This window comes from Opisthorchis viverrini (assembly GCF_000715545.1).
Source record: "Opisthorchis viverrini unplaced genomic scaffold opera_v5_151, whole genome shotgun sequence".
NCBI classification, from domain to species: domain Eukaryota; kingdom Metazoa; phylum Platyhelminthes; class Trematoda; order Opisthorchiida; family Opisthorchiidae; genus Opisthorchis; species Opisthorchis viverrini.
The window spans coordinates 94,945-122,523 of NW_008751807.1; the positions used below are offsets into that span (position 1 = coordinate 94,945).

The 27,579-nt window shown below is 45.8% G+C and overlaps 1 protein-coding gene across 1 annotated transcript; it reads left to right on the forward strand.

Annotated features, from left to right (window-relative positions):
- On the forward strand, positions 1-27,579 carry T265_06903 (hypothetical protein; the record flags this gene model as incomplete). The annotated part of the gene is made up of 9 exons (XM_009172301.1): positions 1-41; positions 10,718-10,976; positions 15,226-15,468; positions 19,598-19,704; positions 21,655-21,724; positions 22,267-22,472; positions 22,883-23,159; positions 26,471-26,604; positions 27,258-27,579. The coding sequence occupies 8 exons, from the start codon at positions 10,725-10,727 to the stop codon at positions 27,439-27,441; spliced, it is 1,473 nt and encodes a 490-aa protein (XP_009170565.1).

Genomic DNA, 27,579 nt, shown 5'->3' on the forward strand with positions numbered 1-27,579 from the left:
CGCGGTCGTGCAGCCGGAACACATGGAAATCACAATCGAAGGTATTAGAAAAGTGAAAGAGACAGCATCTTTCGCTACTTATGCGCTACTTATGGGTACTAGATGCAGCATAAACAACCTTGGGAGAAAGATGTTCTAAGCACCAATTACCGGAAATGGGGAAAATCGTTGCCTGAAAATCTTACCATGTCCCCGCCGAGTGTTTGGTCGACAGTGGAAAATCTGTTGACCGGTCAACAGGTTCGACCGAACCTTGTTCAGGGGGGACATAAGTCTCATAGGAGGTGACGATACCTCAGGGCAAAGAGGTCAAGCACGCCGGGATGCGTTTCGTAATCCACGGATGTAGGACTGGCAACCAATTGCGTAGCAACTCGTTGGGTACGTTCAATGAGAGCTACGTCGTTCTTGCGTCCTGAGTGAACAACTTGGTTAGCATATTCAAGATGTGGACTGACGTAGGCCCCATAATTACCTGGTTGTTTATGCGAATAATGCGCGAGAAGGCGCGCCAAATCGTCTGTGGACTGGCGAGTGCCTTTTGGGCCGATTTCTTATGGCGCAGTGAGAAGGACATTTTTGAAAATAGCCAGATACCTAAATCCGTTTTGTTTTCTATTATCGTAATTTTTTCTGATCCAACTTCACCATCCGTGACAGAGGCGTTCGCTGAGTCTCTTCTGAATGTATCTGGACGCACTTTTCCTCATTCAGGGGAAGGTGCCAGTTCAACGACCGCTGCTTTGCAGCATCTACATCCATCTAGCTGGTACTGGAATTGGAACCCCGGTATTTCAAGTCGTCTGCGAAGAGTACATATGAACTTGAAAGGACATCTGGAAAGTCGTTGACATAGATCTGAAACAGAAGTAGTCCCAGAACAAAGCATTGAGGAACTCCAATGGTGACTGGTGCCGAAGAAGAGGTCGGGTCTACTTTCAACCAGAGTGTTCTGTCTTATGAGAACGCTTTAGTAGAATTTCCCCTTGAATCCCGTTAGACTCTAGTTCGTGGAGCAGCTGGACGTGTGAGATTCGATCGAATGCTTTTGAGAAGTCGAAAAGCATAGTATCCGATATGAGTCCCTCGTCCTCATGCAAGGATGGTTTGGGAGAAATCCGTGTTGCACTGAGGGTGTCAATTTCTTTTTGGTGAGGTGGCTCGATTCATAATGCGTTCGGTCACCTTGCACGGTACGCTAGCGAGGCTACTATGCATTTATCTGTCGAGCGATAATCGGTCACCAGTTCTGTAGGTTGGCGTAGCAGTCGCTTCCTCCCAAGCAGAGGAAAGGTTAGTTTCGTCGACCGAATGACGAAACACCAGGTAGGAACGCTTTGCCAATATGAACGACGTTTCCTTCAGGATCCTTGGATGAACCTCGTCTGGCCCGAACGCGCATAACGCGTTTGTCTTGTGCAAGGGTTGTGGTTAAGTACTCTAACACTATCTTTGCTGCGTCCGAAGGTGGAGGGCTGTGAGGTGTGGTAACAGAGATTTAGCACCGAGAATCTGGTTTGCGCTGGGCTTTGGCCCCTCGGAGCACGTGTTTTTTCCGCTCGTGGTTGAAAATTTCGATATTTTCTACTTGTAGCTCGTGCAATACTCCCTTTTGGGCGTTCGGATTTGTTGTTGTTTAAGGATTTGTGGTGAACGACCTCGGAGGTTCACGACTGCATTTGTTCCCTCAAGCGCCACGGAGTTTCTGGTCCGATCGACCTCCCACCCGCATTGTTCTGGTGAAGTCTTTAGTCAGCGCTTGTCTAATCTGTTTGTTTACATGTGTAAACAGAAGACTCTACCAGGCAATTGGGGGAATCGGTGATAGTGCCCACTTTCAGTAAAAGGGCTCTTAGTGGGTGCCGTAACCGCTTGATCTCGGTCTTGACGAGACTCTTGGCGTCGATTGTGCTCTGTCGTCTTACGGTGGTTCGTGAAACACTGACGAGTAAGCAACAAGCGGGATTCTGGCCTAGTAATGGTCGCGTTGACCAAACCTTTAAGTGCTAAACGACCCACAACTCTAGTATTCCTCTATTCCCGATTCTAATTAGACTCGGTTGACTGGTTTGTCCTCCTTGACGCGCTTGCCCAAGAATGCTCCGGAAGTTCGAGAACATAATAAGCTCTTTGTCTTCTCAGAATTCCGGACATGTGAGAGTATATGGTGAGATCTCCGAAAGCTTCAGTTCACAACACGGTGTCCGTCACGAATGCCCACTTTCTCCATTCCTATTTAACTTCGTGATTGATGAAATCATGGGGCGAAACCTAGGTCTCCCAAACCCCGGTATTCAAATAGTCTTTAAAGAAAACCTTGTCGATCTGGAGTATGCAGACGACATCATTCTCATGTTAATAGGGAAGGGAAGGCGCAAGTGTTCTTGGACGAACTGGCCAAAGTAATCTCATCTCTTGGTATGCACTTTGTACCAGCAAAGTGTAAGGTCATGCTCCTGGGCATTCACTCACTGAACACGCCACTTACAATCCAGGGGGAAGCACTCGAAGTTGTGGAGCGCTTTACGTATTTTGGACGTTGTATTAGTTCCAACTGTAGTGTAACGGAGGAGGTCCGTAAGACACGAGTTGCGTGTGCTAATTTGAGACACATGTGGCGTCAACGTGATTTATCCCTAAGTTTCAATGGACGTGCGTATCAAGCTACAGAGCGGGCTGTTTTATTGTATGGCTGTGAGATTTTGCCTGTTCGGGCAGCGGAACCGAGACGTCTTAAGGTGTTCGACAATCGTTGTCTCAGAACCATAAGTCGTGTGGGTTGGTGTCGGCGCTTCCGTAACGAGACAGTTGGAAAGCGAGTTTTCGTTTGTGCAACGGGTACTTTCATTGAAAGATGTGTCCAGAACCAGAAGCTGCATTGGTTGGGACATGTGCTGCTTATGCCGAAGAGAATGCTGTTTTCCGTGACTAACTCAGAGTGGCGGAAGCGGAGAGGTGGCCAACCCTTGACTGGCAGGGGGGTATGAAAGAAATCGCGAAACGCTTGGGTGTTGTCAGTGCTACTTGCCTTCCGGGATTGGGATCGCATGGTCCCCACTGCGCCTGGTTGGAGACGCTGCAAGATATGGCTGTCAACCGATATCACTGGCGATCTTGTTAGTTTCTATCCAGATTGCCTGAATGAGTCTTTGGAGGTGTAGGCACCTCCAAAGACCAGCGCCAAGTCCCTCCCCGTCCACCTTTATTCTTTTGTTTACAATAAGGTTTTCAAACAAATCACGGCTGTACGGCAGCGGAGACTGTTGCACACTGACGTCATGCTGTCGATGATGAGGATCCCGATTGAAACGGTACATTTCCACCAATCTTCCCCACTCAGAAGTGAAGTATTGGTTTTGTTTTTGACATCCATCTTGTTAATTTTGGAATGCATATCGCCCCCAGAACAGAGGGGCCTGACAAACAAACGAGGAAGCTGGAAAATTGACTTATCTTGTCGTCCCGCAAACCCGTACATTTGAAATTCCATCAGACCTGGCGGGTGTGACATTCCATTCCACTGCTAGCATCCGGTGGAAATCCATTTTGCCCACATCTGTTGCACTGACGTGACCATGAGGTTGGAGGTCGTGTTTCTCTGTAGTTGGTCTCAGCCTACCCGTTTTATATTTTGTCTCTTTCAAAGGGGGGCGAGACGGCTCAAGTTGTTGAAGCGCGAATTTACTGACCTGAAGGTCTGTGGTTCGAATCCGACCTCTGCCTCTCGACTTCTATCTAGGCTTGGGCAACCTGAGAGTACTCCAGCCCTCGTGCTCCCTTTGGGTGACATAGCAGCTAGGCGCCGAAAGGTGGCCCAGCTGAATGAGTTTCTTATCTTGTCTCATTTTCAAAGTATCCCACCTGACATCCGCGTTTGTGAGAGCTGTATTTCTCGCTATATCACGATTTTTTCAAGACCCTGAGCACATGCCGTGAAACCATGGGACGGTGGTCATCGTGTAGATCTTCAGGATGGGTTGGAAGACTCACGGGATTGTGACGTAGAACGGGAGGTTGGTAGTTCAAGTAGTGTCACCGGCGTTCCGTCTCAGATTTTAGCGACGTCAGTAAGTCGTTGGATAGTGGTCAATGGCTGTTGCCATTTTTTTAAACGAGTTTTACCTTCAAGTAGGCCCTGTTGATGCCGTCTACTTGACGGTGGTTTACCTTTAGTAGTTATTCGGGAATCAGTTATTGTCAGATGGGGCGATGTTCAGTAGTACCTGGATCGAGAGCCAGCGGTGGTTGCCACCTTTGCTACTTGCGGCACTCCAAAAGCTCCGCGGCTTGCAGCGGGGGACGACCGATAGACCAGAAATCGAAGGAACCTATAACGGCTCAACCACTGCTTTCTATGACGACTGGTGTGGAAAATACATACATGTTTAGGGAACCTCGTTACAAAAGGGTTCAGCAATATTGCCTTGTCTAGCCACCGTATGCTATCAGAAACGGGTGATGAGGACCTCGTGTGGATATTTGAGGTGTAGCTTGTTAAACTTCATTGTAACATTTCGTGTAATATACAATTTCGGACAGGAAGCAAAACCAAAATATGGGAGTAGTTTGAGTATCCAATAGATGCGCATCAAAGCCCCTGAATCGTTTCTCGTTCTCCCGAAACTTGCCCATCATACGATGTTCGCCTTTTCTGCAACGCATGCAGTGCGTTCTCAACGCATAACCTCAATTGTCTTGAACTGCTTCCTTAGCCAACAAATTGTCAACCGGCTGAGTCCCTGGGTTACCACCAGAGACCGCCTTGCCAGTCAGTGCATACAGTAATTATGGTCAGCGTTTGATGCTACCCAAAATATCCCTAGGGACGAGATGACTCAGTGGTTAGAGCGCAAATTTACTGACTGGAAGGTCCGTGATTCGAACCCGAACAAAAGCATCCTTATGGGCGAGTTGTGAGCGATGCCCCTAATAGACTTAGGTATCCGCTTGTCCATAACACTAAACTTTTTGGAGAATAACTGGGTTTTGGAATGTGAGGGCATGTTACGAGACTTGATTAGTTGTCGGAAGTGAAGTCCGTCGTCGTAGGGTACGAAGCATGATTTCTGAATTACACCTTACGCTACTTTGCGTGACTTTCTCCTAAGGAAAGATGAATTGATTCTAAGAATATCCCGAACCGCGGCTGCTCATAAAAAGCAGTCGGATATCGGAACACGTCATCACTTTCTGTGCTACTACTTGACGCCGTATTCCACCTGCGTAGATTCGTGGGCAGTGTAGTGGACTGCCGCGAAGCCCGTTTAGTGTGTCGAACGGAATTTCAAAGCGCATATCAAATTTTCGCGAACTGGAGAAGTTCTGTATTTTCCATTCGGTGTCGTCAGATATTTAATGGTCAAATTGGTTGTTTCCTCTCTGACTTAAATCCATTTTTGTGTGATCCGCATAAAAACGCAGGTTCATCAGAAAACAACCAAATCCGTGTTGAACAGATGTCGTTTGCCATATGTATGTACACGAAAATATGAGACTTGTCTGATAGGTCATTCGCTAGAGTAGGTTCCATGATGTAACCTAATAGTGAGTCGAATGACAACACAAGGTGTCTATTCAGATCACCCTCTAATGCTTTTCTGGTTTAATCTTTTTTTATGGTACCAAACAGCCCCTTAAAGTTCATTACTAGAGTTTTCAACAGGAAGGCGTTCGCATAGGCTTAGCGATATGTTAAGCTAGCTTATCGATGTTTCCTTTCTTGAAGAGCAGCATCCAATTTCACTTTTTGTGGCTGGTGGCAGGCCAGGCTGTCGGTCTGTTCCAGGGTATGACGTGTAAGACCGCACTGGTCAGATATAATACCGCCTCTTACCTAGTGGATTCAAATTTGCAGATTGTTTCTCTATAATTCATCTTTTAACGGTGGTATACCGTGAACAGGCCAAATTCAGCTCGAATAGTGCTGAAAAGATTGAACGCCGTGTAGTGTATGGTGTGGAATTTTTCAGTCAAAACACAGTGGTGAAATGAAGTGTAATCCGACGTTTCGGTTTCCGTGGGCAACTTTTTCAATAGATTTCTACGATCAGTTGAGTACAAGTCAGATGTCTTCAGATTGGTGTGTTCCTGTAATTGATCGGCGGTCAGATGCGGCCAGCGTGTGTGGGTGTGTGTTATCTCTGTGTGCATGTGCGCGTGATTGTGTGTACTTTTATTTGGATGTGCCTAAGTTCGTTGTACTGGCTGTGATGTGTCATTGTTGAGATCCCTGTTTGACGTCTGGCTGCTATGCCAACTATGGTGTGCAGTAACTCCAAGTCAACTAGACGGGAGGCTGGTAGTATTACTACGGTTTATACAGTTTATACAGTCCGCTCCACATGTGACTTGAATCCTGACTGCACTATACGTGTACCATCGAGGTTAATTTGATGGCCACACTAAATTGCGTGAGGCGCAATGGCTGAATCGCGTTCAAGTTTTTAAAACTGTCTTTTTTTATGAAAACGCGCATGTCGTTTGCTCCGTGATTCGTACGTGGAGATGTGTGACCTGTATTTGGCCGGACATTCTGGACAGAAATTTGGTACACGTAGTTTGTGCTGTTTTCCAGTTCGCTAGGGCCCTTAGCCCCTACAAGGTGTCGTCATTTCCAGAAAAAAATGTTGAAAAAATTGTTCAGCCGTAGCACCTTTCCGGCGCCTAACTGCCACGCCACCCGAAGGAAGCACGAGGGCTGAGATACTTCCAGGTTGTCCAAGCCTAGACAGGGCTAGTCAAGAGGCAGCGGTCGGGTCCGAACCACGGACCTTCCGGTCAGTAGATTCGCGTTCTAACCACTTGGGCCATCTCGCCCCCGAAAAAATGATGCTTTACTGCAATACCACAGTTTATGGTCGTTGACTTGTTCGCTGAGCTGGGCAATTTGGTTGCAAACGTTTCATCGCCAATCGAGGTGACATCATCAGTGCGTAGCTGTGCGTAGCGGTGGGTTATTGGTTGTGCGTTCAGTAGTGTTACGTGTGTGTTGATATACGTGCTGGCAGCCGGGGAAGCCATGAAACCTGAAAGTATATGCAAACTGTTGGACTTTTGGCATGGATACATACTTTACCTTCGATGGACAAACATATCAACAGCTGAAAGGAACTCCAATGGGATCCCCAATATCAGGATTCATTGCTGAAGCGGTAATGCAAAAACGAGAGCGTATAATACTGCCGATCATCAATCCAAAGCTGTGGATCCGCTACGTGGATGACACCTTTGTCATCATGAAACGGGACTCAGTACACGACGCGCATGAACTGCTCAACACAACGTTTGAAGGTATCAAGTTTACAATCGAACTAGAAAGAAACAATCGGTTACCATTCCTGGACGTCTTAGTGAAGAGAAAGGTGGATGGGACTCTGGAAATCTGCATATACCGCAAAGAGACTCATACGGACCAAATACTGAACTACAACAGCAATCATCCCGTAAACCACAAAAAGAGCTGCGTCTAAACCTTGTTTAGGAGGTTGGAGACACACTGCAGCACCACAGAACTACGGAAGAAGGAGGAAAACCATCTGTACAGAATGTTCCAGAAGAACGGATATCCAAGGAGTTTTATCAAGAGAAGCTCGAAGAAGAAGACATCTCAACAACAGCCACAGCAAGAACAAGCCACCAGACGGGTAGTCCTACCTTACATCAAGAAAATATAGCAGAACTCGCAACCAGATTATTGGCGCAAAAGGGAATCTTCGTGACCCACAAACCGAGTGCTACTCTAAGGAACTTAACCTCTAGAACGAAGGACAACCGGGACAAATCCAAGAGGAACAATGTGATATACCAAATCGGCTGCAACGACTGCAACAAATTCTACGTTGGACAAACTGGGAGAAAATTATGTACACGAATAAAGGAACACAACGCGGCTGTCAGGAGGCATGACCCCCTGTCCTTGATGTCCATACACGAGGACCAGGAAGGCCACAAAATCAGTCTGGAAAACGCGAAAAAATTTTGGCATACGGAGACACGCCACACGGAAGAGAATTTCTGGAAGCATGGTACTCTACGGCAGATCCAATCAACCGGTGCATCGAACTGGATCCAATTTACGCACCTCTACGTGCGAGAGATCAACATCGCAACCGAAACACTCAAGGTGGACCGAATGATGGATTCACAAACGAAAACCAAAGAACTCCTCGGAGTCAAATCAATAAAGGTCACAACCGGAACTCGGAAGGACAAAGGCCACTCCAACATCGACTAGACTACGACGGCGAGGTCACGTGCGCATCGGCGAATGAGGACACGGGATAAAAGAACAACCAATGGAACCGCCCGACAGAATAACTAATCGTGGTCAAAGGTCATCCCCGGCTACCAGCACGTACATCAACACACACGTAACACTACTGAACGCACAACCAATAACCCACCGCTACGCACAACTACGCACTGATGATGTCACCTCGATTGGCGATGAAACGTTTGCAACCAAATTACCCAGCTCAGCGAACAAGCCAACGACCATCTACGCTACCTGAGCTACCGACATTCTCCCCTATAGAAAACCACAGTTTATGGCTAGTGCTCTCATTAGCCATCTACCTTCAGAAAAATGGACATCTGCAAGGAGGGTCGATAAATTCAAACGTGACTGGAAAGCACTGACTAGTCTGTGTTGCTTCAACCCTCTGCCCTTTCCCGTAACGAATTGGAGGTCGATATACTCCGTGGACGTTCACCCGTAAACATTGAGTACGCTGACGATATCACTCTTGGATCAGACCCCTTGAGAATGCAAGCCACTTCAAATAATCCAGATAATTTCGCCGCACGATTGGGCATGCGCTTTACACTTGGAAAGTGTAAAATATTACTGCTTATCTGGGTGGGATTAAGCCCAAACTTCATGGTTGCAGGTGGACAGATCACTGTATTAGATAGTTTCGTCAAACTGCGCAACTACATACGTCCAGTTGGATCGGTGAGGGATGTAGCCGCTTCCGAAAGTGGGAAGTCTGGAAGCGTTGCCATCCTCCTATGTTTGTGGCGCCGATGTGACAACAACTTGACTGCCAATTATACAGTGCACATTGCTTCAGTTCGATCTGTCCTGCTTAATGAATCAGAGACGTATTTCGTTGCGTGTATATCTCCGAAAACTCTCTGTGTTTGACCATCGGTGCCTCCGAAGCATTTCCCGGGTTTGACGGGAACATCGGAGTAACAGCGCTGAGATATCTGACACGACTACTTTAGGAAGGAACTCTCCTGCGATCTCCTACGAGCTCGCCTCGCATCACAATTTTCCATGGTTGGGACATGTAATCCTTCAGCTATGACACCCTTTCGGTGCCTAGCTTCCTGCCACCTGAAGGAAGCACGAAGACCAAGATGTCAGGTTGTATCAAACCTGTGGACTTCAATAAGCATCCGCCTACAGGACTGATTCGGCGTCGACTTACTGGCTGTTTTCTTATGATTGCCACTCGTCATCTATTCCATAGTCTAACCTATGGTAGATGTAGCTGGTGTACCCTTGGTAATGGCTCCCAGTTGGTAAACCGAAATTTTTTATGCGGTTTCCAACACCAAGCTATTGTTATGAGGTTGGATTCATCCCATATTGTTGGACTGCATTCTACTAGACGAGCGTAATAATTTACTAATGTGTCAAAATTGGTGCGCCTAAAAACCATCAGTCGGCTTGCTCACAGCTAGGCAGAACGCTGGTGACAAGTGACAACCTCGAGATACCTCAGCGGTTAGGCGCTGAAGTACTGACTGGACGGTCCTTGGTTCAAACCCAACCCTTGCTTTTCGATTGTACGTGTTTAGACTTGGGTGACCCGGCGTTATCTCAACCCTTGTGCTCTCTTCGAGTAGGATAGAAGCTATGTACTTGATGACAAGTAACACCAGACCGGTTTAAAAAACTGGAATTTCGGTCAGCGAGGTTTCGTAAGCAAATTGGGCGTTTCTGTCCATGCTAGCATCATATGGTTATTTTCCATTGTGCGATAAGTACATTCCAAACAGGGTAAACTAGAGAACAGCATAAAATACAGAAGCTTGTTTTCAAAATGGTTGGTCATTTAGCTGAAAGTTCCTTCGGTTGCCATTTAAAATCATAGATGAGGCTATCCTTCCCGAAGAAAGTCACTCCTCCAGAGTGAACCAACCTTACTGGGTCCTGTTGGCTGCCCCTTTTGGGGACACTACTGTCACCAACAAGTTTTCTATAAGTCGTCATCGGGCATCGTCAAAGACGATATTTAGCAGACCACGTACTTGGGATTTTGCCGGATACTTGCAGCAAATATGTGATCGGCTTATAAAAAGCTCAACCGCATAGGCGCTTTCGTTCTCAGGGGACTGATCCAATGGGTGTAGAGGAAGTGCACACAACTTTTCGTTAACAGTTTGAGGCTGGTACTCCGGAACTACGCGTTTGTCACACAGCTTGTTCAGCTGGAAAAATGGTTCAATATGTAAAATTTCTTATAGACAGGTGTTTGCGTCTGCTCGCGTTTACTCTTCGCTATGATCTCCCTGAAGTCCTCATCTTGAGAACGTAGTTACGTAGCAGAATAGTGCTGCTTTATGGCCCCTCTCCGGCACCGTGTACTAAGTTATCAAAGTGACCGTTGGAGGTGGTTTGTTCTCGACGTGTTTATCATTACTGCTACCGTTATTACTATTATTGTTATAGTTCTTGCTATTACTATTTATTTTTTATTCTCTTCAGTGTACAAATGAGCAATATCTATGTGACGGAACCTGCCACAAACGGTAAAGTCATTCTTAAGACTACCGTAGGTGAAATCGAAATTGAGCTATGGTCAAAGGAAGCTCCGAAGGCATGTCGGAATTTTGTGCAGTTATGTATGGAACGATACTATGACGATACAGCCTTCCACCGGCTAGTTCGTGGATTCATTGTTCAAGGTGGTGACCCTACTGGCACTGGCGAGGGCGGCGAAAGTGTTTACGGTAAACCGTTCAAGGTAATTTTTGCCCACGCTTTCCTGAGTTTTATTCTCCACTTATTTTCCCAGCCACGGGTATAATTGTCACCATCATCAGAGACAGCAACGTCATTGCTGAACTGATGTTTCACTGCCGTACAACCAAAACGTTGTCTAATTAAATTTGAAGTTCTAGAGTGAAAAGGAGTGAAAAAGTGGGCGAAACAGGTCCTGGCACTGGCCTGTCGCAAGCATTCTGAAGTGCTACACCTCCAAAAGTTTAATCAGACAATTGGGAAAGAAACTAACAGCACGAAGGCCAATGACATCGATCAACCACCATTTCTTGCAATGTCTTGAAGCCACCACGAGGGGGATCACGGGGTTCCATCTTGCGCATCGACATCAAAACTTTTCGTGATCTATTGCACGACCTGCTGCCAAGTCATATGTTTCCCACCTTGCGGTGTGCGCCGTTCCTCAAGGAGGCACGGAGAACAACACTCGATAGACGGTATTTTGGCAGGCGTAGCACATGACCGAGCTACCGCAGTTGATGTTTTCGGTGACTGAAGTATCTGCCGCGCAACCGAATACCTGGTTTTTAATCACCCCGTTACTGATCCGCTGACACCATCCAAAACCAGCAGCGCTTCCGAGGCACCAGTGGTCGAAAGCCTGAAAACACCTCACGTTATTTGTCCGCAGAGGCTCTGTTTTGCAGTCGTACAACAAAACAGCCCTTACTGTAGGCTGGTATACGCGACCCTTACGATCTGGCCATGTATCTTTTTGATGCCACGAGTGACGCAAATTAGCAAACGTGATTCGGGTCTTTTAGTTTTGTGCACTGACTTCATCAGACGTACTCCCATCAGAACTAATGTAACTACCGAGGTATGTAAAATTCTCCTCCTGTGATTCTCCTTAAAGTGTAATGGATATGTTCAGAGACTACGTTCTGAAACATGGCTTTGCACTTTGAAGGTCCTAGGGACATGTCGAAAGACGGTATGATGGTGGTCACTTCATTCAACAGAGCGTGTGCTTCGCCTTCGTCTCCAAAGACGAGGACGACGTTGTCCGTGTACCTTAGGTCGACACGGTTCTCAACAGCAGTGATTTGTGCACCGGGGTTTTGAAGAACTTCCAGCGTTCGCCTCATTATTTAACCGATATCCAAGTTGAACAAGTATGGAGAAAGTTGACCTCCTTGTCGGACACCACTTTAATAGGGAAACTTCTAGAGAGCTAGCCGTACACTCTCACATGCCTAGAAGTGCGTGAATTTAGATACTGGAGTATGTCCGTAAACTTCCGGGGCATACCCTGTCGGACTGCAGTGGTTGGATGACGGAATTGGATGCACCGTGTAAGTCTAAGAACACCAATACTATTCATATGGTGTTGCTCTGATACTTGGCTGAGTGTGAAGATGTGATCGACGTACCATCCACCCGGTTGAAATCCCGTTTAATGCCCACGGGTCAAAGATTCGCCTGCTGCCGTAAGACGATGAAGAACTAGGGACGCCAGAAGTCTTGTTACATCGGTGAGATGGTTAAAGTTGTTAGGTCGCGAATCTACTGACCGGAGGGCCCGTGGTTTGAACCCAGCTTCTGCCTCTCGACTTCTTCTGTCTAGCCTTTGGGAACCTGATAGTATCCTGGCCCTCGTGCTTCCTTCGCGTAGCTAGGCACTGGAAGGGTATTATTACTGAACGCTTTTTTGCATGAACGAGCATCCATTTACTGGAAGTATCCTTTTTGTTACTGTTTGTTACTACCGGGTAGACTCAAGTAGGCCAGTCAGTCACTGACTGAAAAATGCACCGCTATCCTTGAAAAGAGAAGGCGGTAGATCGGGACTTCTGAGACCGAGAGAGTTCCATATTCGCATTCCACCCTTCTGTAAACGCCAGAATCCCGGATTTGAAATATGTGGTGGCCGGCTGAATCGTTGTTCTACGTGCTGTGCTTTGCTAACTATCAGAGATTCGTTCTAGTCCATGATAGTTTTGCTGACAAGAAGCCTCCGAGTACCAGTCGAACGAATCAAGTGGAACAGCCTATGACAGTTCGCAACACTTTTTGCACCTTACATTTCTTCGGCCTTTTGAGCCCACCAAAGTTCTCGGTTTGCACGAACACTCAGTTTCACCCGGTGTTGAATGATGCGTCTTAGGTGCCTCTTTCTGTCCTACTTTTTCTTTTTTCCGTGATAATACTATGCCCCTGTAAGCAAGCATAGTTTTACGTTAGTGAAACACCGGCGTTCTCCTCTGATGTTACTGCCAGTGATGATGATGACGAAGGATATAGCATTTTCTCGTTCAGATGGGGACTTATTTTGTTTTCATCACCAGTTATCGGTTAATTCCTGTGCGGCGCTTCACATGTTACACCCTTCGAGTCGTAACTGTAACAATCTGGTGGTGATCAATGCTATCCTGTGCAACCTTATCAATTTCGGTCGTACTCTTTCATTGGGGTCGGTTCGGGTACTCTCCTACCGGTGTTTTCGAACTGGAGAGTGCCTTGCCCTAGTGAGTGCTTATTCGGTATATTGGGAATCATTTTCGTCCGTGTGGATTTGCCGGCGCTGGGGACATGGTTTATATCCCAAGCAGCCTATGATTGAGAATAGTAAATAGACCGATTGATGGGCTTGGATGAACAATGAGTCATAGAGCTGGTGTCAGGGCCGGTATACTAACAGAAGAGGTGGGTGAAAAAGAGCAACATAAATTAGGCTACAGATCGTATGTCCCCCCTCTAAAATGGATAGGTTAGCATTCGATGGAATAAGAAGTGCTTTGTAATCAGTTTTAAGTACAACCTTAGGTTCAAAAATGGTTGGCAAAATACTCTCAAGGTATGGCTGGAGAACTGTTGACGGCAAGTTGGGTTCGATATACCGGCCTAATGAGGTTCCAGAGCATGATCTGTTTGAAAAGGACGAGCGATATGGTCGTTGAAATTGTTTTTGATCCACTGCAGAGTTAAATCCTAAATCGGAAGATGAAAGAGTCTGGATGCTGTATTTGAACGACCATAATTTTGACGTGGGTACATTCGTTTTTCCACACAACGGAATCAATACATATCAGTTTTGGAGCGGTGGGACGTGGACCGAAGGCCCAGTCTTCGAAATCACGGAAGTAAAAACCATTTCTTTAAAGGATGCATGAGGTGAATATCTGATGGCTCATGCAGATCTAGAAAAGGATTCCACCTTCCTTTCCTTCTAGTTGAGGATTTAAAGGCATACCAAGAAAATGTGCCTATCATTGACTGTTAAAACGAGAGTAACCAGCATACTTCAGTACTTATGTTGCTTGCCTTAATGAAGACGCTTCTATGCAGGCTTTGCGCACACCGTAGAACAAATGAGCAGCAGGTAAGAACTTGTCGGTCAGCCCTGTCAAGTTACCGTTACATACCGCCGTTGACAATCACTTGTCGTGTACTGGAAGGTTTAGGATCACGTTCAAGTGAAATAGTCATTCGGCTGTTAATAACCTAGGGACCAAAAGATGGGACAAGGGCTGCGATTGACTGCTTGCCAAATGCTGAAACGGTCGGATGAGTCTTCCAACCAAAGGACAAACTTTTGTCCTCATTGACTTTGGTAATACAGGGGTTACTGATGTTTGTCTTTTGTTGGGAAGCGGACTACGTCCTCCTGCGGTTTGTTGCACAGTCGTTCTCATCCCAAAAGGATCTAGGAACGCTCCAATTAGCACGATTCAACTGTACTCAGGTCAAAGCCCTTAGGTGTGGTACCTCTTCTCATCAACAGTAGCTATGCAACCGACAGGATTCACGAAGGCTAAGGCTATTCAGATGTGGACGGGAGTATTCGAGATTCAGTATTCAGTAACTCTCGACCTGAAATGGACCTGAAGCATGTGCGTCGTAGCTCCCTATCCGATGTGAACACTATTCGGTCAGTATGTCCATACTGCAATTGATAGTGGACTTGTTTGACACGGATTCCAGTGATGTTGTGACCAACACAAACAGGCTGTTTTAAATAGAGTGTGAAAAACATCCATAAACAATTGCTTTTCATGTGACATCGGTGTTAGTATAGCACTCCTCACTGAAGTGAATAACTTGTTGGAGTTCGAAAATTGGCTAGGTGTTAACGGGAGACTGAGTTGAACATAAGTCGAATCACTCGTTTATAAGTAACGTTGTGTTTCTCACCAGAGAATTACCTTATACGATTTATTTACGTCGCAGATTTTATGGTACACACTTTTCGTCTCCGCACATTAATGCAGACCGAAATACATTCACGCCTGTCGTTCAATCGTCGGGGACTTGTGGGAATGGCCTGTCTGGCTGAGAACATGAACGCCAGTCAATTCTTCTTCACTCTAGGCCCAGCTACGGAGTTGACCGGTAAACATACATTGTTTGGCAAGGTAGCAGGTGACACACTTTTCAACATGCTTCGCCTTGGAGAGGGAGATGTTGGCCCAGATGAGAGACCTTATCGATTACATCGCATTGTAAATACCACAGTAAGTATTTGTTATTTCCTTCATATTTTACCGGAAACGCTCGTTTTGATCTTATTGGTCATCCTATTTCAATACAGCAGTCTCATAAGAGTGAATTTCTCCTCATAGATAATGAATTTCCGTATCCGCAAAAAAGAGTTCGAGATAAGTCAGGAGTTGGTGCGCAAAGGCCTGTGATTCGAACCCCACCTTGTCTACTCGATTGCTCCTGCCTAGCCTTGGGCAGTCTGGCAGTACCTCGGTCCTAATGCTTCCTTCGAGTTGCACGGAATCTATGCACCGAAACGGCTGCCTAGCCTGGGCAGTCTGGCAGTACCTCGGTCCTAATGCTTCCTTCGAGTTGCACGGAATCTATGCACCGAAACGGTGTCGCAATTGAACGACTACTGTCATATTTTATTAGAAAAATGACTGTCAGAAAAATGACTCCTGGTACCTCTGGGAACGAACACCTCCCGCGGTGAACGATCTTTCTTCGGAGCCTGCTTTTAACTGATAATGCTCATAGGAATGGCCGTCATAGCTGGCACCTTGACTTTGGTCTGAAAGCCTTTTGTTTTGAAATCCCTACAACCCGTTACTCTAGGCGTTATTAACACAGCTTTTTGTTTGAGTTTAAACGATGAGCGCCCTTGTGTAAAGTCCCCATATGCCACTAGTCTAGCTGTTAGTAACAGATCCACCACGCTAGGGGAGGTTAGACTTACTCCTAACAGCATGTTCGGCAAAATAAAATGAATGGCTTGATATGACGCATGCGGAGTTACTGCCTGCCCAAACGATCGCTATTTTCTGTGGCTAATTAATGGCGGTTGAAACCTAGAAGTGAACAGACTATAATCTGGTAGAATAGAATGAAGGATGTCACGAAAAGTTTGGGTGCCTTTTGTGCTGTTCGCCCTCTAGGATGGGATCCACATGAATTTCTTCCATTGCTTGGCTAGAGATATTGGGTGGTATGGCCGATAGCCGATGTCAGTAACGTCCATGCCGTTACTTTCTATCCAGATCGGTTAACTGAGTTGGTAGAATAAAGGATGTCACGAAAAGTTTGGGTGCCTTTTGTGCTGTTCGCCCTCTAGGATGGGATCCACATGAATTTCTTCCATTGCTTGGCTAGAGATATTGGGTGGTATGGCCGATAGCCGATGTCAGTAACGTCCATGCCGTTACTTTCTATCCAGATCGGTTAACTGAGTGTTGGCGGTGTAAGTACATCAGATATGTATAATAGGCTGATCCCAGGACACCCTCTATGTCCCATTTTTATTTCCACTTTAGACTGTATTCAAACACATTAACCTTGTCATACCGCGGTGGCATACTAATATTCTTCTCTGATGTTGTTGTCAGTGATGGTGATGAATACTTATTACACTGCTCACATCTGGTTTAGGGGATATAGAACTGAATGATGGCGTTTCGGATGTCATGGTATAAGTAGCGGTCAGTTGTGACCTCATACAGAGTCGTCGGTGGGGATGCCACTAACATGCTGCGCACCATGAAACGTCAGGGTGGCTGCTAATGGCATGGTTTCCGACAGAGCATGAATTGCTGGTCCATGCATCTTTATTACACTCATTGAGCTAGGGAAGGTTAAATCAACTCACCGAAAGCTGACCTACGTATAATGATGCCACTCCATATCATTTGTTCTTGTGAAGAAAAAAAAGAATGTGACTTTCTTTTTATACTCTATTTTCATGAGTAGAGAGAAGGTGCGGATGTCTTTCTTCTGATGCTGCTTCATTGGAGCCACGTCTGGTTCGTGGTAAAATTCATTTTCCCGACTGTCGGATAATGCGTCCGGTGTCATCATCATCATCATCATCATCATCATCATCATCATCATCACCATCATCATCATCATCATCATCATCATCATCATCATCAACAACATGACATCAGTGTTCAACACCGATGCTTCACTGCGTCTGGTGCCGCTGTTGACCAATCCGAGTACGCGTTTTTATAGACCTATCTTTTCTAACCCGCCCTTCGGATGGGTCTGTCGCCGTTACCAGAAATGTGCGAGCGTTAGTTGCATGGAGGATACACTTCCAAACTCGTGTGGTAGAGTGCAATACGATTTCACTGACAGCCTTTTTCGTAACATGATTTCTCGTATTACAGGACTGATACCCTTAAGAATTTCCTTCGTGTTTGAACCTTTAGGGTCGAGATACCATCCAGTATAACCCATCGGATCACTGCAACGCTCAAGCCCGACCACCATGCAAGTGTAGTAGCTACCGATCGTGCGGATCATGAGCATGTGGAACAGCCATCTAGCGAGACACTCAACAGGTGTTTCCTCATGAGTCGCCTCGAGATACTCACGAAGCTCGGCACTCCAAACATTATCTGAGTGAATACCAAATTTGATGCTGCTGACTTAGAACCATGTTTGATGGGCCTAAGATTTTAAGAATGCGTAGCCAGCAGTAGGTTTTTCATGACCACCAAACGTCTCTTGCTAGTTGGCAGCTCTGATTTCAGTGGAGCTCTAGAAAAGGTGTGAAAATAATGCAAAGTATGTTAGCGAACGGGATACTCTATTGAGTGATTCAGTGTTCTTGTGAACAAGAAAAAATTTCAAAAAGGTTGAACTCTCTGATAGAAGAGGCGAACGAACAGCTTTTCGAGTCTCCCCCTAAATAAGTGCTTTACTCTAAGTGCCTTTGCGGAACGGTTAACTGGGGGTTCCCCCCGGAAGGGCGAATCCCACCTCGAAGCGAGTAATCCTTGATTCTCCGGACGTTTCCGCCTTGTGGGGGTACAAGTGTATTTTGTACTTATGGCCTCCTTTGAAGAGACTGTATCAGTCTGACTGGTAGTCCTGATCCCATACCAAAATTGCAATAATACAGATTGATTCCGGCAGAGTGGGCCAGTAAGCTTAGCTTCGGCATCCAAAGGCCGTACGAGCCTCATTCCATCGTTGTAGACACCTTTCCTGCCACCTCGCAAGTCGCGCTTCACTGTGCAAATACTGAGGACATACCCTCTAACGAAACCTAAGTGATACTGGGCGGCGTTGGAATGTCCACATCAGTCAACTCGATACTGCAGCGCATCCAGGGAGCTATTTACCTTGTGTGACCAGGGTGGCCTAGCGAGCTGGTGATCTCAGCACAAAGGACTCACTTCAAACTGGCCGCTGAAATTCCTGCATTCTGTAGTGTGATTGTAGTCAGCGAATAATCGCTGACTGTCTTCACAACCACTGGCTAGAGAGCGCACATCTATCAGGTATCCGATTGTCAAACTCAGGCATCACGCAAATTTCTGCAGCCGGAATCGGCACTTACTCCTGACTCCACCTCAGATGCCCAACAGAAAATCTTCGTGCAGGGTTCACCTCCCCTGTGTGACCTTGTCCGTCATCACTGATGTAATCGCTGTAGTTAACGTACTCCGAAAGGACGAAGCACAGAGTTCTCGTTCCGCACTTGGTAGAGCTAATCAGCAATGCATATCTCCGGCTGTACCGGGGCGTTAACTACGGCTATCTGATACACGAGGTGAACTTCAGAACACAGCAAACGTTTCCGTCAGTTTATCTAAATCAGCATCTTGTTTTTTTGATATCATGGAAGGATGAAGTTTGTGATAAACCGTAACCAGCTATGAGTCGGCAGACAGTCTTATGGTCCTTTTGCCGATTATGAGCACTTGCGATATTTTCGGAAACAGTGTCAGCGTTACCCTCGTTTGCATAGTTTTACTTCACCGACGCGGTTGTTTGATGTTAGCTCAAACCGAAGCGAAATCACTGAACTAAAACACGCAGCCTCTGACGCTCCGGCATCAAAGCTATCGACTTCAATGTATAGCTGTCGTCATGAGTAAACCGGAATGATTCAAGGTCTACCAACTGTTTGGCCCATCACCATCGATGCTATACTTTCCTTGTTTTCGGATTTTTCAGTTTAAAGCTGACTAACTGTACTGAACTGAATTGAATTGGTTTCCTTAAACTCTTCCTTGTTAGTAGTTAATTGCTTGAAAAAGCACGTGTTCCTAATTTATTGTGGACATCCAGCTCAAGTACGGTGACACATATGGACTATTGCGTACATGTGTCCTTTATTTGGAAAATTGAGTCTTCTTGTCCCTATCCTAGGTTGTTCTCAATCCGTATGACGACATTGTTCCGAGGCAACTTCCACCACGTACTAAACCAAAGGAACTCGAAAGCGACGCAGCGCAAGTCACAGCTAAAGCAACAAAGTGAGAGCTGCTTGACCCACCTTTTTTGATTCTGTTTGTGTGTATGGGCTTGTGAACTAGACCCTTCGTTCTGCTATTGTCTAGCTTAGGTACTCCTATCTGGTTTACTGTCCAGCTGCACTCAGATACTGTGAGACCTTTTACTTCAAGTTTTCCAATGACCCTTTATTCGTAGTAGCCTGTTTTCTCAACGCGGCCTCGCCCATGATCATTCCACTTTGTTTTCCTTCAGGAACAGCGCGTACTGTATCACAGTTCTTCATTAAACTTACTATTTCCGTCTGTAGACAAGTTCCCGGTTGTTAGTACTCTTCGAAGTGTTTTTCTCTTTTGTTAAGTTTAATCGTCTTGGTGGTGCCATCAAAATTGGGTTTGGAAAGTTATATGATTGTGGTATATTTATATAGATGCTCAATTCTCACCTGTCTTCATGTTCTGTCATATACAACATCGTTTTTGGCATTGTCGCTCCCAGACGTTCACCCGCTCATGACGTTCACATTACCTGTGAACATCCAAGGAGAAGCTAGGTGCTAGCTGCGTGCCTATGCAGATGTCGGTTGTGTAGACGCATTTACATTATTTTCCAGCTAATTTTCCTCTTATTCATATGGGCGAAATTTGCGGTGATAGTGTTGACCATTATGGCCCAGAAGTTGGGTATGGTGATGACTTTAGAACAGGCTTCTCCTGCCCATCCTCTGGTCCTTCGATTCTATGCGCCGTGCGGGATGTTCAAGTGGTTGCACACATGGCTGAGCGCAGGTTGCATGTTGCATTGTCTGTTGTGTGCCGGGGTTCATCGGCGTGCTTCGATATCACAGGAAAGTCAGGGATTGAATGCCGACTCGCCATGGGCCAATCCTCTACTCACACGAATGTGTCAATATTTGGACACGTATTTTTAATATCGTTTGTTCCTGCTTCTGGTATTGAATGCTCCACTCTCATCTTGCGACCTCTCTTAGCCGACATCTCAGAAAGGTCAGCTGGCGTAGGTTGGCTTCACTGAATTCGTCTGAAGCGACTAGAAGACAGGCTTTCGGCCATGTAACAGTTGGTTCATTTAAAACCGTACCTAAATGGCTACGCACGCGAGCTCATAGTAGACCGATACATTTATTGTGTTTTGTTTCGTGAATAGTGAAACAAGACAGGATATTAGTAGATTATCACTTGAAGATCAGTGACGGCGACCAGTGACTGACTTCCATCCCAGGGTTTGGTTAGAGAACCGGCAGTAAGTGGTTGTTAACCCATGTTATCTAGTAACTTGGTGTTGGTAATTATTCAGATTATCCGACCGAGTGCATCGTGTATGTGTACGCACATCAAAATGTTTAGGTTATTTCAACGCTAGGTCTTTCAATCTCTCACTGTTCTTTCTGTTACAAATATTTTCTACAGCAGCAACAATATTTCGCGGTCGCACTTGTATCAGTGGCTAATAAGGTCCTCCTAAATAGTGAACAAGTGAGAGCATTATGCCACCTCCTTTTCTGAATTTCTGGATCCTCAGTGAGCAGTCTAAAAGAAGGCAGCCAATCACTAATACGCAACCTAATAGTTGGATTCTTCTTATACTTGCACCTGACCGTTCGAACGTTCCTCGAGGAACAAAATCTACATGAGCCCCGCGTTTACGATACTTTTACCACATAGCTTGGCGACTCGAACGGTTTAATTTCGGACTGTCTAATTAGTACCATTTTAAGTGCGGCTGTCACAGTATGTCGTCCCTGTTTCGGTACTACGTATCATGCCAATACCTTGTTCGATGCGCCAGCTATTAAAAGGTGATACGGAGACTATGGCAGTCGCTGTTGGTTTCTCTATGGTGTCTTTCTTGTAGCTTAAAACCCACCTCACTGTCTGTCACGATTAGCTCCTGTCAAGTTAATATGTACACACTGAACTAATTATGTATTCTGTTTTCTTCCGTTCCCGAAGAAATTTTTCTTTGCTTTCATTTGGAGAAGAGGCTGAAGAGGAGGAACATGTAACGTCTGTTGTTTCTGAGGTAAGTCATCGGCCTTTTTCGAGGCGGAGCTGTTCTATACTTGCACTCGCTTATTTGCCTCATTGATTTTTAAGCCCTAGATACGCTCTGTTAGTCGGCTGTACATCTGTTTTTAGTTACTATCCTTTGAGTCGTTTTTTGCTTTCTGAGAGATAGCCCAGATAGCATACGTTTAGTGTTGTAAATTGGGGGTTCCGAATGTGCGATTCGTTTCAAACTGCTGGTTTTGCGGCCTGTATCCTTAAGTAGTCATATACAGAAAGCACCCAATCCTCCCACAGTTTTCAACATTAATGGGAAGTCGCCCTTTACACAGACCCATTGTTATCTGACAAAGGTGTTCAAGTTGCTTTTTCTCTGTATTTCTTAGGTCGTAAGCCAATCCAGATTACTAGTCCTTCGGGACGACGCATAGCGATTGTGTATCAGATCCGGAGAACGCTTTGCTGACCCGTGATAGTATCTTTCATCAGATTCGTTTCTGTACTTCAGTTCCCATCGGCCATCAAGCAGTCTCGGGTTTTGTGTTTCTACACCTCTAGAAATTGCGCAAGAAAGGGAAGAGTGCTCATGACCTCCTTTCTGATCCTCGTCTCAGTTCCCAACCAGTCACAATCACCGACAAAGACACGGAACTTGTCAGTCAGGCCACAGCCGAAGCCGATAAAGAGGCACAGGAACGGCGGCGGCGGCGACAGTTGGCGATGGCAGAAAGCCTCGAGACTGAGGAAGAGAAGCAAAGGCGAATGTAAGTTAGCCAGTTTCTTAAGGTTGAAGTTGTTTTCCCAAGAGTGTTCTTAAGTTTCATATTTCAGTGATCGTTTTCTGCCTCCAAACCCGTTTTTGTGCTTAATTGTTAACTAAAACTTCATCCGTGATGCCTTGATGTCGTGTTCAAGTCTCGAAGAAGTGGAACGGAACTAATCTCTTTAAGGGTTTGCTAACTCCAAGTTTCACGCTACGGACATTTAATTTCTGGCTTTCTGCCTGGATTACAATGACATGATCAAATTGAGTACCCTGCCGTCGAAATCCGCGTCTGATAAATGAATATGAAAAAGCAAGTGCTGTTTCACTCCGATTCTGTGGTATTTTTTGCTTCACCTCTGTACCATCTGGATTTTTGAATAACCACTCATTTTTTGTCTCCATTCTTAGCCTGGCTCTGCAGCAGGAAGCTGAGGAGCTGCGTCGTGCGATTCTCCAATCCAAGCGTCTTGAAATGGAATTGAAGAACAAGGAAGTCGCTGATGCTGAACGTCGCAAACGGGAAGCCCAAGAACAGGAAGAAGCAGAAGCAGAAGCCTTGGCCCGATGGGAGGAGAAAGAATTGCTTGGTGAAGAAAATTCGCTAACGAAAGAGGTCGTTATTGATCCCGAAACGTTTTCTGCGGACTTTGCTGGCTACAAAGCCAAAGCGAAGAAAGCTAAGAAGGTATGTCTTTGCGTTGAGCTACCCTTATGTGATTTAGCGTCCATATTTGTGTGACCAGTCATCCGTCATCAGTCACCTTGTCCTGGCGCAACCATTCTGGTTAGTTCACCTCATGGAAGGAGAAGCACGGAATTCGGATTCCACTCACCTCGTTGGCGGTATTTTGACTTCGGAACTATGATGTGCAAAGCAAACATGTTACCACTACTCCACCAGCACACGTTGGACGCATTTGAACAACCATCTGAGTAGGCGAACACATTTGCATTCTGAATCATGTGATTAGCTTGAATGGCGTGTCGAACGACTGCCAGATGCTCGTCCACCTCAAAGGTGTTCAATCGAAACTCGTTCTCTATTGGCTGAAGCCAGCATTTATCACTACCTGTCAGCTGTATGCGTAATCTTGATTCAAGGAATGAACGTTGCAAATTACATTACATTCTATTTCAAGACCTCATTGCCCGACTAATGAATATAGTTTTCCTCTTTCCAAAAAGAAGCTCTCCATTAAACTTGAAGATTATCGGGAAGCGAGAGCCTCATCTGATTTCGCTCCTTAGCTCGCTGATCTTCATGGCACCAGATCTACCGGCCGTGTGCAATGGCACTCCGGTCCCCCTGAACTGCATACTGATCCCTTCAGTTCTCTCACCAGTACGTTATGAGTTGCAGATGGCTAATTGAATATAGTTATTTGGAGCGCTGTTATATATCAGGAAATACCAAGCACCAGAGAGCAATAACGGTGGTTTAAGCTCTAGGTGGAATCGGGACTTTATATTCTGCTGCGCATTAACAGACTGTGGGTGTCTGTTATTTCCAATGACCGGAAAATTCCTTCGGGAAAGACTTCCCTTGTGTGCAAGTGTATTACAAGGTATCCCATCACGCGCTACATCGTCTTGACTTTCCAGTAGAACAGACATTTGTCCGCTGTCGGCATTGGCAGCAATAAAGCCCCACTTTCACTTCGTGATATAAGCTCCGAGGTTGTTGCGCTTCCCTGGAATACCAACCATCTCCACTTGAGCACTTGTCGGTTGTCACACGCCGATCGGCATTCAGCTTAATCCCACTGATCTACTCACTCGCTCATATAACCTTTGCAACGTTCTTCTTGGATATGTGGGGGACGCAAACTGCCAGTAGGTCTAGAGCTATTGTAGCGAGCCTAGCTGAAGGAAGCAAACGGATGCCGGTGGTTGCAGAAAAATCGGCTCTTCCGAGGGAAGTAACGCGGTCTACATGGATACGCGAGAACCGAACAGATGCTGGTCTGGGGTCTCTACCGTCAGAGCCCCATACTGCATATGGGTAATCTCGGGAGTAGTCAATCGAATGCTAATGCGCCGTTGACCCTTTTGTATTTTTCTTCTTCCCATCTGGCGACCCTCATGCTTCTTGTTTTGAATCACTTGAACCAAGGGCTCCGATGGTTAAAATATTGGTCAAAAAGAGTATGGAATGAAGACATTCATAGACAACTGTCGCTGTTCGTCTCATCCACTCCAGAAGCATACCAACCACATCGTCAAACCTGGACGTCGTTTGTGTGCATTCGTTTCATGATACCCATGAAATCCCAAGCCTTGTATATTGACTGGCTTAAGTGCGACTGAAATTCAACCGATTTATTCGAACTATAGAACTCCCTATCTGATTTTCGTCGTCATGAACTCGAGGATAGTGTTCTCCAAATGCGGTTTGTGCTAGCTAAGGAGCTCTAATCTATCGATCACCCCTACCAGCACCTTCTTATCGGGTCAGCCGATTTTGTTTTCGGCTAATCTGCTGGACAGACTATGACTGCTTCGTGGAACACTAGCTGACACTACTCAATTCAGTGGTTACTTTCCGAACTTCGTTTCCTTACCGTCACAATTTTTGTATGGACATGAAAAACTGTAGGTGCTTGAAATTCCGAGCACCCAATTGAGTTGTGGGCCGCGCTCGTTCGGACCCGATTGGTTCGACAGTATGGAAATTACTCTCAGCAATAGGACTATGTGGGGGTCGGTGTGCAGTTATCAATTCAGACAACGACTGGCCTGCACACAATGGTGAAATAAAAGTTCGTTCGGGGATTCGAGCCTGGTTGTAATATTTCCACTGAGTCGGCTGCCATCTTATCGTACCGGACAATAAATAGAAATAAATGGACGAAAACAAGTAGATGGCACTAAGACGGGTCCAACGTGTGTTCCAACCAGCCATTTAACTCGAATTACCGTCCTTTTTGTGGTCGTGTCGCCTAGATGTTTTTTGAACGAAGATCAAATTTCAATACACACACCAAATCAGTGTAAAGTGAAACTGAGCGATAGACGTTATCGAGCGAAGCAGTCGCATTCTCATCCCTTGAGCTCCGATACGACTTGAGCCCGGATATGTGGTAATCCTGGCTGGCTCCCTTTACCGAACTGAGTTAATGAGCTTGGTGTCATCCCACCCTGCAGCATAGCCAACTGCGTTTCCGTGCCGTTGGAACATTGGTTCCAACGGATTAAAATCGAGTTTGGGGTATGTATGTGAATCACAAATTAATGTGACTTTTTCCGCAGAGAAAGGCAAGAACATTCTAAACACAAAAAAAACATTGTATTGGAGAGAATCGGGATGAAAGAAAGATGACAGTTGGGCGGGTTTGTTATCATGTAAGACAACCTCGGAACTGAACACCTCAAAAGAGGATGTTCTGGACGGAAGTCTCGTTGACTCAGTTCGACAAGTTTTCGATGTATCCGACCTCAGTTCGTATTGCTGCTCAGGGTGTCAATGAGCACAGCTATCACATATGATCATGTCGGTAGCCACGTATGGCTTTCCGTCTTATTGGTTTCCTTTGCTGCTGCCATTTGAAAAATGTACAGTTACTTGGTGTAATGAAAAAGTTTTCAACACCTTTGGTCGTAACGGGTGACTGAAGCATAGGCTGGTCTGCTTTGGTGTGCATCACGAGTCGTGATAAGTTTAGTGAAAAGTTTATGTGGACTACTCAGGCGTACGATAGCCCAAGCCCAGAGAAGGGTATCCACCCTTATTTCCGGCAAGTAGTCTGAGACACGAAATGTCTCAGGTCTGTTGAAAGCTAACCTCCATACGCGTTGATCACGGCGTGGAACTTCGATTTCACTTACATTGGTCGGTTCCCTGAACTAACTCAGCATATATAGCTGGTCGTTTTGTAAATGGTGTCTCCTACCGCTGCTATGTTTAAAGGAAGGGCTTTTCATGTTCTGTGCATTCACTTACTGCCACTTGGCATGATTTGTCCGGGCTAACTTTGAGTTTTGCCATCTTCATACCAGGGCGCGGATCGTGAAGCATCCACAATGGCACTGTTGGAAAGGTTTACTTCTCGACTTCATTCGGTTGTCCACGCAGATAGTCAGTCCTTGCCAGACGATGAGAAGCAGAAAAAGGTGGCGATTATGGATAGTTGGTGAGTTTGTTAGGTGAATTTTTCGACGTATTCATACGATGTAAGAGCTTCCGTTTCCGCAGCTTTTGGACGGCAGAAAATAAGCCTGCTCTTTCTATCTTATTGTGCACAGCATTTTCCAATGCATCTCGTTCACTATGTAACTGGCGTTGCGTTGATCGCATCAGCCTGGCAGTTCCTCATGCAGAGCGCAGATTGCAGCATATATGCTTGTTTCCTTGTCTTTCTGCAGTAAAAATTTATACGCCAGCTTGAAGCCAATGGGACGAAAGTGTTTTCTGCATGATATTGCGCGTAAGGATCCTCATTACACTGTAAGTCGAAAGAAATCCCTGCGGATTTTCCATATCCTCGAACGGTGCTTACAGCTGGATTGTGGAGGACGGTAAAAATTCAACTAGTCGTTTTGGTTATTGGTGTTTCGTTCTTTAGGCTTTGATCGAAACCGATACAACCCGAATAGTGGTAAATTTTCCCGCATACCAAAGGTATAAGCACTCCCTTACAGAAAATGATGGCTTGTATCTGCTCCTATTTTGACAGCTCCTAGCCAGGGGATATGACAAGTTGATAGCAGGCCGTGACTGGGAGTGGCCGTTGGGAGACCACAGGAGTTAAATAACCAATACACGTTCTCATCTCCTTTCTTCCAGGATGGCCAGTCGCCTTGTTTCGGAAGAACCCGTGCCAGCGAAACAAGTCCTTGATCCAACAATGCCACATCCGGACCGCTATGACTTGTACGATCCGCGGAACCCATTAAATGTGCGCAAGCGTGGAGGAGACATTTCTTTGGACGGCAACGCAGATCACATGAAACGAAAGCACAAACATTGATGATATGTTATTGATGCCTGTACATAGATTTTTCATCCAATATTTCGCATTTCCTCGATCCATCTATCTAAGAATTTCCGATGGTTTCTGTACGGGTGTTAGATGGTGAGCTATAGGATCAGAATGTTACATTAACTC